Here is a 12,949-nt window from a genome sequence, read left to right on the forward strand (position 1 = left end):
CGTAGTGCTGCGCTGGTTTGGCTGGCTCGCGAAACTCGCACAAGCTGCAATTAGCAGTGAATTCAACTTCCATGTGATGTCACGGGATGCCCGAATAGTCTACGCCACTTGACCAAGAAGCGGCTACAGCGGTGAATCCACCACTCTGTCCAGGTTCAGTGCCGCCGTCTGTCGGGCGCGGTTTTACTCACCGACGGCAGCAAAGGATTGGCGTATGCAACGTCACCACTCACCCGGTTGGGTGGAGGGACATTTGAATTATCAAAAAAGGTATTCGGACCGTTCAGATACAATTTTCTCATAAACTAAGTCTTTTCTTGGCACGAAACAAGTGTTGCGAGGTTTCTGGGATGGTCCTGCTAGTAACAGCACAAAATGTAGACAAGAGACAAGACAAGAACACACCACAAGCGCTGTTACTAGCAGGATGGAAAACCAACAAGCCCAAGCTGCAGCGCTTGTGGTGTCTTCTTGTCTCGTCTCTTGTCTACATTTTGCGCTGTTACTAGCAGGATGGAAAACCAACAAGCCCAAGCTGCAGCACTTGTGGTGTCTTCTTGTCTCGTCTCTTGTCTACATTTTGCGCTGTTACTAGCAGGATGGAAAACCAACAAGCCCAAGCTGCTATTCTAGCGAAATACATTTCTGGAATGGTGCTCTATCTATCTCACATCACCCCCGTACCCCTTCCTCCAGTGCAGGGTAACAAACCGGACGTGCGTCTAGTTAACCTCCCTGCCTTTCCTGTCTTCTATTTCTCTCTCTCTCTGAAGTCAAAACAACAGAGAACAAGGTGGGGGGGGGATTCGTTCCTTTTGATCTCGAGGGTACATTTTAGTAAAGATTGAAGACAACAAGCACAGACTACAAAGGCTTAGTAGCGTCAATGTTCTGGCTCCCACAGAGGAGCCTTGTTCGCAGTACACTTTCAAACAGCTTGCAAGTCACCACTTCAGCTCATTATGGAGCCACAACATAAGCTATACTAAACCTCTTGCAGTCAGTGTCTGTTTTCTCCATACAACATGTTTCAACAAGACACAAGGGGATATCATCCAGCTCTTGATTTCATGTATACTTTAGCATTAGTATTAGTATTAGTATGGGAACATAGATGCAAACAGCAGCTCTGAAGACAAAATCTTGCAATTCTGTTCTCGAAAAGCTGTGGATGTACATTCTAACACACTGGTGTAAACATCTTGACATGATTGCAAATTTATTATTGCAACAAAATAATTTATTAGGTGGACAGTGTACTTTACACTGTGCAATGTGCCACACAGCATTGGTAGCTCCTATGTACTTTCCGTTGCGTAGCTATCACATGACGCTTAATTTACAGAAAACGATAATCTTAATCTTGACACAATTTACAGACCTTGAGGCAGAGCACATACATAATGCAACAAGTAGGCTTCTGCATTAACATTCCACAGCAATGAAGGCATAACCATTCATTTAAAGGGAATTTATTTCTTATTATCTTTAGTTTCTAAATGTAACAGAGTTGTCATAACCACTACATGGCTACCATATAGAGTCGTGTAAAGGCCACACTTTCTTTTTTCCACAATTTTGATGAGGTGCAGTCCTTACACAGGACTGAACCATTAGATTCAGTCCCGTGTACGGGCCACTACTAGATGGCGGCCCTTACTACTACTACTTCTACTAGATGCTGTTACTAGATGGCGGCATAAATACACAACAGGCAAAAATTTGCCAATGCACATGCGCAGCATCGGTGAACCGAATGCAATTGTTATGGAACGGTATGGAAAAAATCATAGAGTTTCTCACTACATTACCTAGAGGGAAATCTGGCGCTGCTGCGCTGTGGTATGCATGGGAATGCCGGTATATTGTGACTTCGGATTGGCATCGTTCTCGTATAGACAGGACACCTTGAAGACGCGCTTGGCAAGTACTGTTCCGTCTGCCACAATGATTCATTTTCTACTAAAACAGCACGTGAAAAGCTGTTTTAGTTTTATTATTACGCGAGAATATGTTTTGTTTAACTATGAGAACTTGTTATTGTGTGTACGACTACATGTTACGTAAAAAGTATCAGCGGACCGCTAAAGTTGGAGGACAGACGACAAGGTTCGCGCTCGCTTTGAAACAGTTGGTCGTCTGTTCTTGCTTTTCTTTGCTCGGTCATGCATTGTGGGTGAGTAAAGATGTAATATGCGTGAATGGAATCATTTTATGAAGATTTTACTTTTGAGAATGCGTTATTTGCGTAGCCATATCCACGTTTTAGACGAAGCCTCTTACAACACCAGCCAACACGAGCCTCGCAGACACATATACCGTCATTCCCATGACGGCACGGTGCCCGCTTAAGAAACTCCCATAGACGGTGGCGCCAGATTACCCTCTAGGTGTTATAGTGAGAAACTCTATGGAAAAAATATTGCCACAATGTTAAAGTGATCTCGATAAACCAAATTGCAGACCAAATTTTTCACATAAATATGTTGCACTTAAACATGCCTAATGCCTTTCAGAATAGTGAAAATCTTTCCTCATTCTCAAAGACGAGAAAAAAAAAAGTACTTTGTCATTTTCCGCAAGGGACACAGTTTTCAAAAGGCGCGCGTTCAGAACCACCCGCGTGTGACGTCACATACAGGGGGTCGTTCCACTCCCAGTATATAGCCAACGTGGAATTTGGTTTTCTTACAACACAACAAGACTCCGGTAGTCAAATACGCCGCAGCATGTTGACGCGCATGCATGCATCTCACCTGCGTCCACTTGGATATGTCTTGTTTGTGCGCAGCATTGAATCGCATGACATGATACCGTTTCTTGGTTTGCCTGGGTGAAACGGCACAATACTGCACGTGAAAAAGACATCAAGACGTGTAACGAGAGAGGATGTCACGAGATCGGCTGCGCGACAAGGATGATCTATCGCAGTACAATCAACACAAACGCAGACGCTTCACTTACTTTGGTATCCGGACTATGAACTCTTGTCCCTGGCTGCTGCTGCTACTGCTGCTGGAGCTCTGCTGTCATGGCAGAAAATAAGCAACGTTAGAACAAACATGAATAAAGAAAAATGATAACATCGACCAGAACACAAAAGCTAGCATCAATACATCATGGCAAATCAACAACAAATATTTTAAAATCATATGGCCTGCCCCGACAAGCTGTTTAAACGCTCGCGGCCTCATTACAACTTTCGATGAGCAAGAACGCGTCAACCAAAAACTACTAACCACTAAGAATCAATACAGCGCTACACAAATTTTAGATCACTCAGTGGAAGAGTAACACCTATAAGATCACGGGGCGATGAATAAAACGAGCTTAGCAAAAGGAAATTTGTGGAAACTTACTGAGCCACTACTTGCCGTCGCAGCCGCCATTGACAAGCTGCAACAGCTGCTTGAGGCGCCATCACACAAGCAACGCAATGGTACAAAAAAATAAGTATTTAGTTTAAAGATTAGGTTTTATACACCTAAATAAACTTTTGTTTTTATTCAAATTTACACTATATGCTTAAAATATGTAAATTAAAACAAAGATGCGTGTTCATTACAAGGACTGTTTACTAGCGCGCCATCAGAGTGCCTGCATTAGCGCACGCTGTACATGCCTAGCCGGCCTCTGCGGCATTTCCAGCGCGCGCGCGTTGGATACATGTTAACTTTTCAAAACAAAACTCTTCACAATGCTTGAAGGCAACAAATACGTCAAATTTGTCGAGGTTCCATTGCGCGAGACCTCGCCGCCGAAATGGAAGGAGCTGACCATCAACACGGGCGCGGCGCAGAGCACGCTCGAGGACATCAAACTCACCGAGCGAGCCGGCGGGTATGCTTACCGAGAGGACCCGGCGTCGGCCAACGCGACACGGAACCGATTTATCTACTGGAAAACCAACCACAATGTTCTGGAACTGACTGAGGAATCGTTAGACGTGGACCTAGTTGGAAACAAGCTGCGTCTGCGCTTCCAGCACACGCCTCTGCTGGAAGGAGTGTCCATCTTCGAGACCAGGAACAACCTCGTTGTCCTCGCGGCGACCATAGCGAGCGTGCACCGCCTGTCGTTCCCACACCCTCGGTTACTCAGCCCGGACCCCGGGTCCCAGCTTCCCTCTACGTACAGCATCCGCTCCGTCTTCTTCGACGCCTCGGCTACATTGCTTCGCGACTACCACGTCCTGAATCACGCGGGACTTGGCACTACACTGTCCCACAACTCGTGCAGCTGGCTCGGAGCGAATGGCGAAGCCATCTTCGTGCTCGGCACTAACACTTCCACGCTCTTCGTGGTGTCCATCGACCCGCAGGAAGTGGGCGGCCAGGTGTCGACCATGGAGATTCGAAAGAGCGCCAGCGTGACTCGCTTTCTGAGTGGCATTCTTCCCGCCTCGATGCGAAGCGACGAGGCGTCGCTGAGCCTTGTGTGTCATCAAGCCGACGACGACATTTTCATCTTCGCTCTGTCCAGAGACCTCCGCATCCGACAGTGGTCATACAGGAGCCAGGACTTGCTCTCCATGTGCTCTGTGCTGGACCATTGGCCGGCCTCGAAGTCAGCGTCGGGGCTCGGCGGCCGCCAGTCGTGCATGGTCAAGGCGACCGATAGCTCTGGCGTCGACGTGTACCTCGGCGTCTACGCGTGCTTTCCAGAGGGGAACCACTTCTTCGTATTCCAGCCTATTCAGCCTCAGGGCGGCGGCCACAAGATGGTTCTAATAACAAACATAAGAGCCCCAGGGAACGACCTCGTCGACTTTTGTTTGATGGACTCTACTCTGTGGACACTCTGGGTCCAACAAAATGATGAGCCCCTCATCTGCTCGTTGTGTATCGATGCGCTTGACAGTCCCAGTGGCAGTTGGGCTGGTGTCCATCTGCAGCCTAGTGTTCCACCAGAGAAAATCACCGTGCCTCCAACTCTGGATGCGCGAGAATTCTACCTGGAGAAAATAATTGGACAAAATGCGTTTTCCTTCAACACCCTTTACAAAGTACTAGGCACATACGGCCGGCGTGGAGAGCTATCTGCTGATCATGGCCGCCGTAATCTAAAGGAGGACATTGTGAGCACTGTTGAATCAGAAATTCATGCCAATGCTGTGGAGGTTGAGCTTGGTGATCAGGAGTATGTGAACCTGGCCCTACAGTGCTGGGGAAAATTTTATTATGCCTGCACAGAGTATCACGCTGTTGGCCTGAAGCCACTTGGCTTGTTTGTAGACCCAAGCACAGGGATGGCAGCCCTCATTCGGCGTGACCACGTATCCTTGCTGAGGCCATGCGATTGGCAAGAAAGCTGTATACTTTCTGAAGAACTTCCACCGTGGTGCAGTGATGTGGCGGATGAAGGTGTACAGGCACTTGCATCCTGCCTAAGAATGATTAATTCATGTTTGACTCCAGACTTGTTGGTCGAGTTTTCACAAGGCCTGTACTTCATGGAAGACTTTCAAAGCCTGATTGAAAAAGTGGTTGCCCACCTGTTGGGCCCCGAGTACAGCATTGTGGTGAATAAGATTATTGACACAGTTCACACTAACCTGCCATCACTGAAGAAGCTTATTGATTCTATGGACCTTTCACTAGTGAACCCATGCACGACACCTCGAGGTCTCCACTTCAGTGTGTGGAGCCTTCTGTTCGGGAGTACGACTGGCTGTGATTTCATGGCTGCATGTCTGCACCAAGTGATGCAGTTTCGTTTCACATTCTGCCAAAATTTGCTACTGCTCCAAGGTCTCATGGTTGCTGCAGGGCATAACAGGGATGCTTTAGACCGCCTCATCAGCAGAAAGCTTATTCCTGAGACACAGAGACTTGTGCGGGCATACTATGCAGCTCTGTGGGCCACAGAAGCAGAAGGTGCGCCTTTAGCAAATACTCTCGAAGGAGGCATGAAAGGGATGACTATAAGTAGCAGCACTGATGGATTTGGCATCATCAGCCAGAATGCAGAACAGTATGGCCTTGTTTGGGTCTTTCTGAGGAATGGAGGTGGAGAGGCAGTGAGGCGGCAACTCTCTGAGAAATATGAACTTGAGCCAAGCCAAATCTGGACAGCGATTCTTCCATCATTTATATCCATTGCAGCAGAGTTGATATGGCCATTCTCGAACAACTGTACCTTCCCGAGGTCCTTGGTCGAGCTAAATCAGCACCTCCAGCTGCAAGAGTATGTCCGGCTGCTAATGGACTGGTGCTCCAACAACTGGGAGACAAGAACATACCTTCTAGCCACCAGCTTTCTTGTGTGCCACGAGTATCACAAGGCTTGCATGCTTTATAAAAAACTTGCCTACGAACGTGTTCCCACCGAGCCTTACATAATGCAGCAGATTGGGAGGACGAGAAGCATCGACTCATCATCTGAACTATCTTTGCTGCCCCTGTACTTTCTGAAAGTAATCGATGCATTCACAGATGCCCCTGATTGTGTAATCAGTCTAGCTGAGGCAGCTCTGAAGTGCACGCCTAAGGATGACCCTAATGTCCCGGGGTTGTGGTCACTGCTGTTCAAGCACCAACTGCAGCTGGGTCACATCACCGAAGCATATCATGCCATGATACAGAATCCAAATGGTGACCACCGCAACGTCTGTCTGAACCAGTTAGTGGTTGTGCTGTGCGAAAGGCGTCAGCTCTCGACATTTGTCACATTCCCATTCAAAGGTGTTGAAACTGATGTCGTCCACATCCTGGAGGCACGTGCAAGAGCAACCGATGTTGCAGAACAGCATTACTATGATGTCCTCTATTGCATGCATGTCAATTCGAAAAAGTATCGGAGAGCTGCATCAGCAATGTATGAGCACGCCTTCCGGCTTCAACAGGAAGCTACCGGATCAGATAGCCTTAAGAAACAAGAACTGTGCCTCCTTGCTGCTGTCAACTGCCTGCTGCTTGTGAAGCCTGAAGATGCGTGGGTTGCCATGCCTCTACCCATTGGCAGAAAGCCGGACAGGTCACAAAAGCGTGACAACACAGGTGAAGAGATTCCACAGGCACTACCAGGAAAATTGGAGGTGATCCAAGTTGAGGACGTCCGCCGCAAGCTGAGTCTGGTACGGGCATGGCTTCAGCTCGTTGAATCTAGCCAAGATAGCATCCGCATGCCGCTCACTCCCGAAGAAACTGTTCTTCTTCTGGTGGGCTGCGGCCACTTCAACATTGCCATTCGTATTTGCAAGCAGTTTTCCATGAACCTGAATCCTGTGTTCGAGGGCGTTGTCCAGCAGTGCATAAAGAGCTTGCCTGCTCAAACGATCCGGAGTGCTCGGACCATCAACCCACAGTGGATCATCGAGAATCCAAAGGCAGTGCTGGACATCCCTGGACAGGCATGGCTCCTTCTTCATCACTACCTGGAACAGCATGAGAGAGAGCCAGGAACCACTCGTTATCACCGCCTAATTACAAGCAAGCTTTTGTGCAATGGCTACTCGCTTCCTCCTTGGCTGACTGAATCGTACAAGAAGCGTGATGCACCAGAGCTTTTGCGGCTTCTGATCGCATATTCACGTCTTGAAGAGGCAACAGATATATCGATCGAATATGTTGATGCTGTGCTGGGAAAAGGAAAAGAGTACTTTGGTTTGACCTCAGCATTACATGCGAACTTGCCTCCCGTCTGGTTGCCCCACACAACTTTTGACCGCCTTCTTGTGGCACTGAAGAGCTCACCCAAGATGGAAAGCCAACATCAGAAACTGAGCCAAAAGTTGAAAGACTACTTCAAGACTCTTGAACGTGTGTCTTTCGCAATGCGAAGATAATGTCCCATGAACGTGTGCTTTTGCTTTTAAGTTATGTCAAATAGTGTCACATGAGATAATGTTTCACGAAAGTGTATTTTCATTTAATAAACAATTCAATTTCCTTGTTAATTCCTAAACCCTGCGTTCTAGTGTCATATATAGGGTGTTTCAGGTTGCACGAAACCTTAAGAAATGGAGGTAGGCACTATGGGAATGCAACCAGCTTATTATTGCTCATTGTCCTATAATCAACCAAAAGTATCTTGTACTAAGAGCTTAAATAATTAACAAGAGTTTTTAATGTATTGATTTAAATGCAAGACCTTCAATGGAGAAATTGTTGAGCCTATTAAACATGAATATTTCTTTATATGACCAATGCTATTGCAGTGTTAATTTTTCGGGGCTTGAAGCAAGATGTGAAAAAACCATGGGACTAGGCAGTTGTGCACAGCAACATTGGTGTCCTAAGTCATGCAACCAACAGATGATTGATGTTGGAAGCAGAGGCAGAGTTTCGAGGACTCACCCAAATCTTTCTAGAAAGCATGTAGTGTGGAAGCACTTCAGTTACTGCTTATGGTTTGTGCAGTTTTACAGCATTAGGCCAACTGTTTCAGCTAAGCCAAAATTTTACTTTAAATAACCTGGTTATAAGTGAGTACAGTATATATTACTGAAGCAATCATAGCAGAACTGTAAGGTTGGTAGTTGTATAATTTCACAGCAAAGCTGGAATGAAGCGGACCTGGAATGAGCCATATGCATGGTCTTGTAGGGGGGTATCTGGGCTGGCTAACGTCCGTAAAGTGAACAAAAAAGATGGTGGTGCAAGCACCGAATAGGGGTAATGAACAATAGTATAGCAGAGAAGAAAGGACACGTTATTTCACCACGCGCCACACCTGCAAAGTGGGTTGCACCGTTGCTGCTGGCTGCGTCTGCTGTCGTCTGCCCTACAGTGCAGCAGTTGTGGCAGGAGAGCACTGGGATGTACGCCACGGTAGCCGTCGTAGAGTCTAAGAATGGGACTGTGCATTGCAGAGGTAGACCATTGCAAAAGTTGGAACAAAAACAGGAAAAATGGGAACACCACGCATTGTACACACAGCCGAAGAACACACCGGGTACAAGAAGAGGCGTCGACAGCAGAGACGCGACTATAACCAACGACGACATGCCCATGCGAAAGTGGAGAATGCGGCCAGTGGCTTTGTCTCCATAGAACATCGGCAAGTGCAAGCCTACTGATGAAGATTGCGCACTGGAGGCCACTTGTAAGCGTCAAGCTAGGCTGTTTGAGTCTGCGTCCAAGCAGCAAAAGTGTTAGTTTCCACCTCCGAGTTTAACCAGGGCTAATTCTCAATTCAAAAGAGTGTTTCTGGACACGGAGTTTGACTTGCTCAGAACACCTTCACTGGCTAATTTGCCACCATGTGAAAGATTCAGCTGGAAATCTTTCTATTATTGGGAACCTTTATTATTCACAGTAGTTCTCTTATCTCTAATAATTATGAAAACTACTTCGGTAAAAAAGCAATCGTCTTTTTTTTTTCTAACTAGAGAGAATCGCGTGACAAAAGAGTGCTTAAAATTGTTGAACACACTGTCTCAAGGTGTTGGCACACAGAAGCCTCAGCCTCAATAATGTCACAAGAGCAGCTCTTGAAGACAACCAAATTCAGTTTCAATCATCAACAGGAAAAAAACCAAGCTAAAGAAATGTACAGCAAGAAAGACAAGAGGACAGTGCTCCATCCTGTCGTTTTCTTTGTCCTCATACTTTTTCCAGGCTTGTTTTTCTACAGCGAAGCTTTCTTTGCAACCCATCAGGAACTTTCCTGACCACGCCTGGTGGGTTCTGCTGCCTTGCTGACTAGCCCATACCTTAAAAAACATAATTGAATTGGGTATCTGATGGTGGGAATCGAACATCGGTCTTCCAGAAGAGTAGCCCAATGCTCTAACCATTAGGCCACAATCACACGTACTTTTCCCGAGCCTACGCCAACCAGCTGACTTGATCACTGTTTGTACTGCATTTTGTAGCATCAGTGTGCGAGAGCATGTCTGTGCACCAGATTCCATCAATGACGCAGGAACAAAATGGGCAAACACAACATTCCAAGATCTGCATATTTATATTCATGAAGGTGTACCAACGTGCCAAACTTACTTAGCTTGCTTTTTGATTTTGACGTGATTTCTTGTTCTCTCAAACTTATTTCTACGCTTTTCTACAAGCTGAACAAAATAGGTGTACCAGTAGGCAGAGAGAAATGTAAGGCTGCTTACATTGCAGTTAAACAGTTATCAGAGCTGTCCTTCCATCACAGCTACACTAAAGCTTCCAGAGTCTGAACAAGTGGATCTACATACCACTGTAGTGCAGCTTCGCACAGCTTGAGAATAGTTGCAGGTATTCTGTCGAAACCGTTCCTGTCAATGTTGTCCTGCACAACAGCACGACTAAGCAATGTTGATTGGTGCACTTTCCAAAAAAATGCAGGAAATTTGGTTGGTTGCAATTACAGTTACAGCAGTAACACTGAACATTTAGGTTTAAATTTTGTTTTTAGCAAGGCAAATACTCTTCAAACCAATGCAGTGTGTAGCCTAAAAATATTAACGCAAATAAAGGAAAAATAACCATGACGTGTAATCTCACGTTACTGAAAAGCCCTGAAGCACTCGGAAACCTAAATTCATATCTTAGTTCAATCATAACCACAGCTGATATGCAAGCATTCCAGCACAGCAGCATCTTTACAAATCAACTATATTCATTTACATAAATCTAGGAGGGCGGTTGGAACAGAAGTTACGCACATCTGCCATTAAAACGAACAGTGAAGATGATTTTACACATCTCGTTTCCTTCCGAAAATATTAAAATATGAACCTTGATTCCCTGCACTGTGCTTCTTGGGTTCTATGCTTATTAGTACTTCTTGAAATCAACCAATGATGTAAGGATATTAGCCAATCACAAATCACATTCTTTGAATCAGTGTAGAAGACTGCAGCAACACTAAAATAAGGACACAGGAAGAGCACCCTAATGGACACCACAAATGATGTGCCGGAGATATTAATTACACTATGTGTTATCAGAGCTGCTTGATGCCTTCTCTCAGCTTGGCTTCATTAACATGACTTCTCTGGCCTACGCCGCCCCAAACGAAGATGCCTGCATGCCAAGTACTCTATACGTGCTCCCTTCCTTGAGCCAAGTCTTCTTGACGCCCACTGGAGGCTGGCATTGGAAATGAAGCGCCACTTCGCACAACAATTTCGTGCATATGACTGCAGTCTCTCATATGGCTCTCTCCATGCCAGGGCCCGCCACACTGTTTTGACTAAACTTTTCATTGACGATTATAAGTGAATTCCTCTTGGGACTAGTGGGTAGCATGAAATGGAAAATTATTATCCACCAAGCTGTGGCACAAAACTACAGAGGAAACCAATGCGGGTTTCCGAGTTTCTAAGAAAGAAGGCTTCACAGCTGAAGAAAAATTCGCCCTGGTACAACGATCAACCTAGGGACTAACATCTTTCAGGGGCAGTCGCTCTACCATGCGAGCTAACCCAGAAAGGCTGTTAGTCCCAGGTTCGATCACCGGACCAGAACAAATGTTTCTTCAGTTGCGAAGCTTTCTTTCTGGGAAAATTGTATGGCTTTCCTTTGTAACCTCATGCAATAGTCGAGTGGATGATAATGCGCATTTCATGAACCTTCCTCACCTTGCGGTCTTCCACAGAATTTATTAGCAATGTTATGAGGTGACATGCGCCACTGCACTAAGAATCTTTACCCTTCTAGTTATGCTGAAAGACTAGTAGAAATATCCACTTTTATATGCTTACTTTGAATATGAGGTCTATTTTCGTGTGTCATTTGGTTCTAATCTTTTGGTTCTATGCCTTTTTCTTTTACTTCACTTTCAGCAAAATTTTGTCCAGATGATTTCCTCAAATTTTGCTATACAGGGTATTAACTTCTACATGTTCGAAGATATTTAATAAGACCAACCTAACTGCTCTCTCTATCATAGGACAAGAGTTCCGAGACTTCGAAGTCCACTTCCAGAAAACCATTAATCAGAGCACAACTTTAATGTCATTATATATTTTTTCTGGTGTTTAGCAGCAGAAAAAAAAACAATAGACAGTAGAGGGGACATGCACAAGTGCTGTCCTGTCCGTTGTTTTCCTAAATTTCTGCACTACGCACTAGATGTACCAACAAGGCCAAAAGTCAACACATGCAAAAGTCATCACGTTTTAATTTTAGCTCCTTGCTGTCTATAATAAGCACATGATTGCACATTCTTGCAGCGATGTACCAACTTTCATTCGACATCAATTTGGTTCTTCTCTACCTATGCACCACATAGCTTTTGATATCCCTTGCTTAATGTCACCATGCCAATGCTTACCTTCTTATTACTGCCTTTAAACCTGAGAGCTTCTTGGACCATAACTCCAAATCTAGGATACCGGGTGTACACCACAGGAGACCGTATTGAAACAAGTCTCCGTAAAGTTTAGCAAAGAGCCGTTGATCAGCATGCCACATGAAAAGTCTGGTTTCACAACTTGCAGACTCCTGCATTCTTGTGAAGCTTCACAGATAACACTTTCTATGAGTATGGAACGAAACATAATTGCATCAAGTTTTGGTGTACCGATGACAACTCTCTTGTTTACAGTTGACAGGCGAGCAGTGGTGAAGACCTAAGTTTGTTGGGTAAACTTATTCCCACATAGAAAGTAAAGCAAAACAACTCGACACTGGCTATAACAGCAAGTGCACTCAGTGGTCGTCAAATGCCAGTGCTCACACCTGGCCACAATTATAGTTGCCTCACCGAATTTTCGAGATATTCTTGTGGTGACAATGTAAATTCTAGAAAGTACCACAATAATCCACTAGTGCCCCTACGAACCAATCGACAGGCTCGTCTATCTGGAAAGAATGGCGACGTTCAAGAAGCATATGCTATCCGACATTGCGAGTGTATTATTCTCAAGCAGCAACTGAAACGCAGTAACAAAGACTCGCAGTGTAAGCGACTGAATGAAACACACATGGCAAAAAGAAAGCATGAAACAACCCCAAGTTATTGGTTTGCAGCACTATTATTATTGGTTAATGCCTTTTACAAAACTCTAAAC

At 45.4% G+C, this 12,949-nt stretch overlaps 2 protein-coding genes across 8 annotated transcripts in view; one reads left to right on the plus strand and one right to left on the minus strand.

Moving 5' to 3' along the window:
- LOC135916184 (general transcription factor IIF subunit 1-like) overlaps window positions 1–3,428 on the minus strand; it is a 37,706-nt gene extending 34,278 nt beyond the window's left edge. For 5 of the 7 annotated variants that reach the window (XM_065449455.2, XM_065449453.2, XM_065449454.2 and 2 more), the window contains exons 1-3: window positions 3,360–3,428; window positions 2,965–3,026; window positions 2,757–2,829 (exon numbers count right to left, since the gene is read on the minus strand). In XM_065449455.2, the coding sequence (XP_065305527.2) occupies window positions 2,757–2,829; window positions 2,965–3,026; window positions 3,360–3,389 (165 nt within the window). In that variant the 5' untranslated portion in view covers window positions 3,390–3,428. Of the gene's footprint in view, window positions 1–2,756; window positions 2,850–2,964; window positions 3,027–3,359 lie in introns of those variants that run through there. The other 2 variants (XM_065449452.2, XM_065449456.2) reach the window with 2 other exon arrangements.
- Window positions 3,429–3,601: 173 nt separating this feature from the next.
- On the plus strand, window positions 3,602–7,905 carry Nup160 (nuclear pore complex protein Nup160). The gene has a single exon (XM_065449458.2). It carries the CDS (start codon window positions 3,698–3,700, stop codon window positions 7,784–7,786), a length of 4,089 nt encoding a protein of 1,362 aa, XP_065305530.1. The 5' UTR covers window positions 3,602–3,697; the 3' UTR covers window positions 7,787–7,905.
- The last annotated feature ends 5,044 nt before the right edge of the window (window positions 7,906–12,949 follow it).

Source organism: Dermacentor albipictus, chromosome 9 (genome assembly GCF_038994185.2).
Source record: "Dermacentor albipictus isolate Rhodes 1998 colony chromosome 9, USDA_Dalb.pri_finalv2, whole genome shotgun sequence".
Taxonomy (NCBI): domain Eukaryota; kingdom Metazoa; phylum Arthropoda; class Arachnida; order Ixodida; family Ixodidae; genus Dermacentor; species Dermacentor albipictus.

Bases quoted from the DNA above. Each gene is read 5' to 3' on its own strand.
- Nup160 (XM_065449458.2), top strand. From the start codon at position 3,698: ATGCTTGAAGGCAACAAATACGTCAAATTTGTCGAGGTTCCATTGCGC.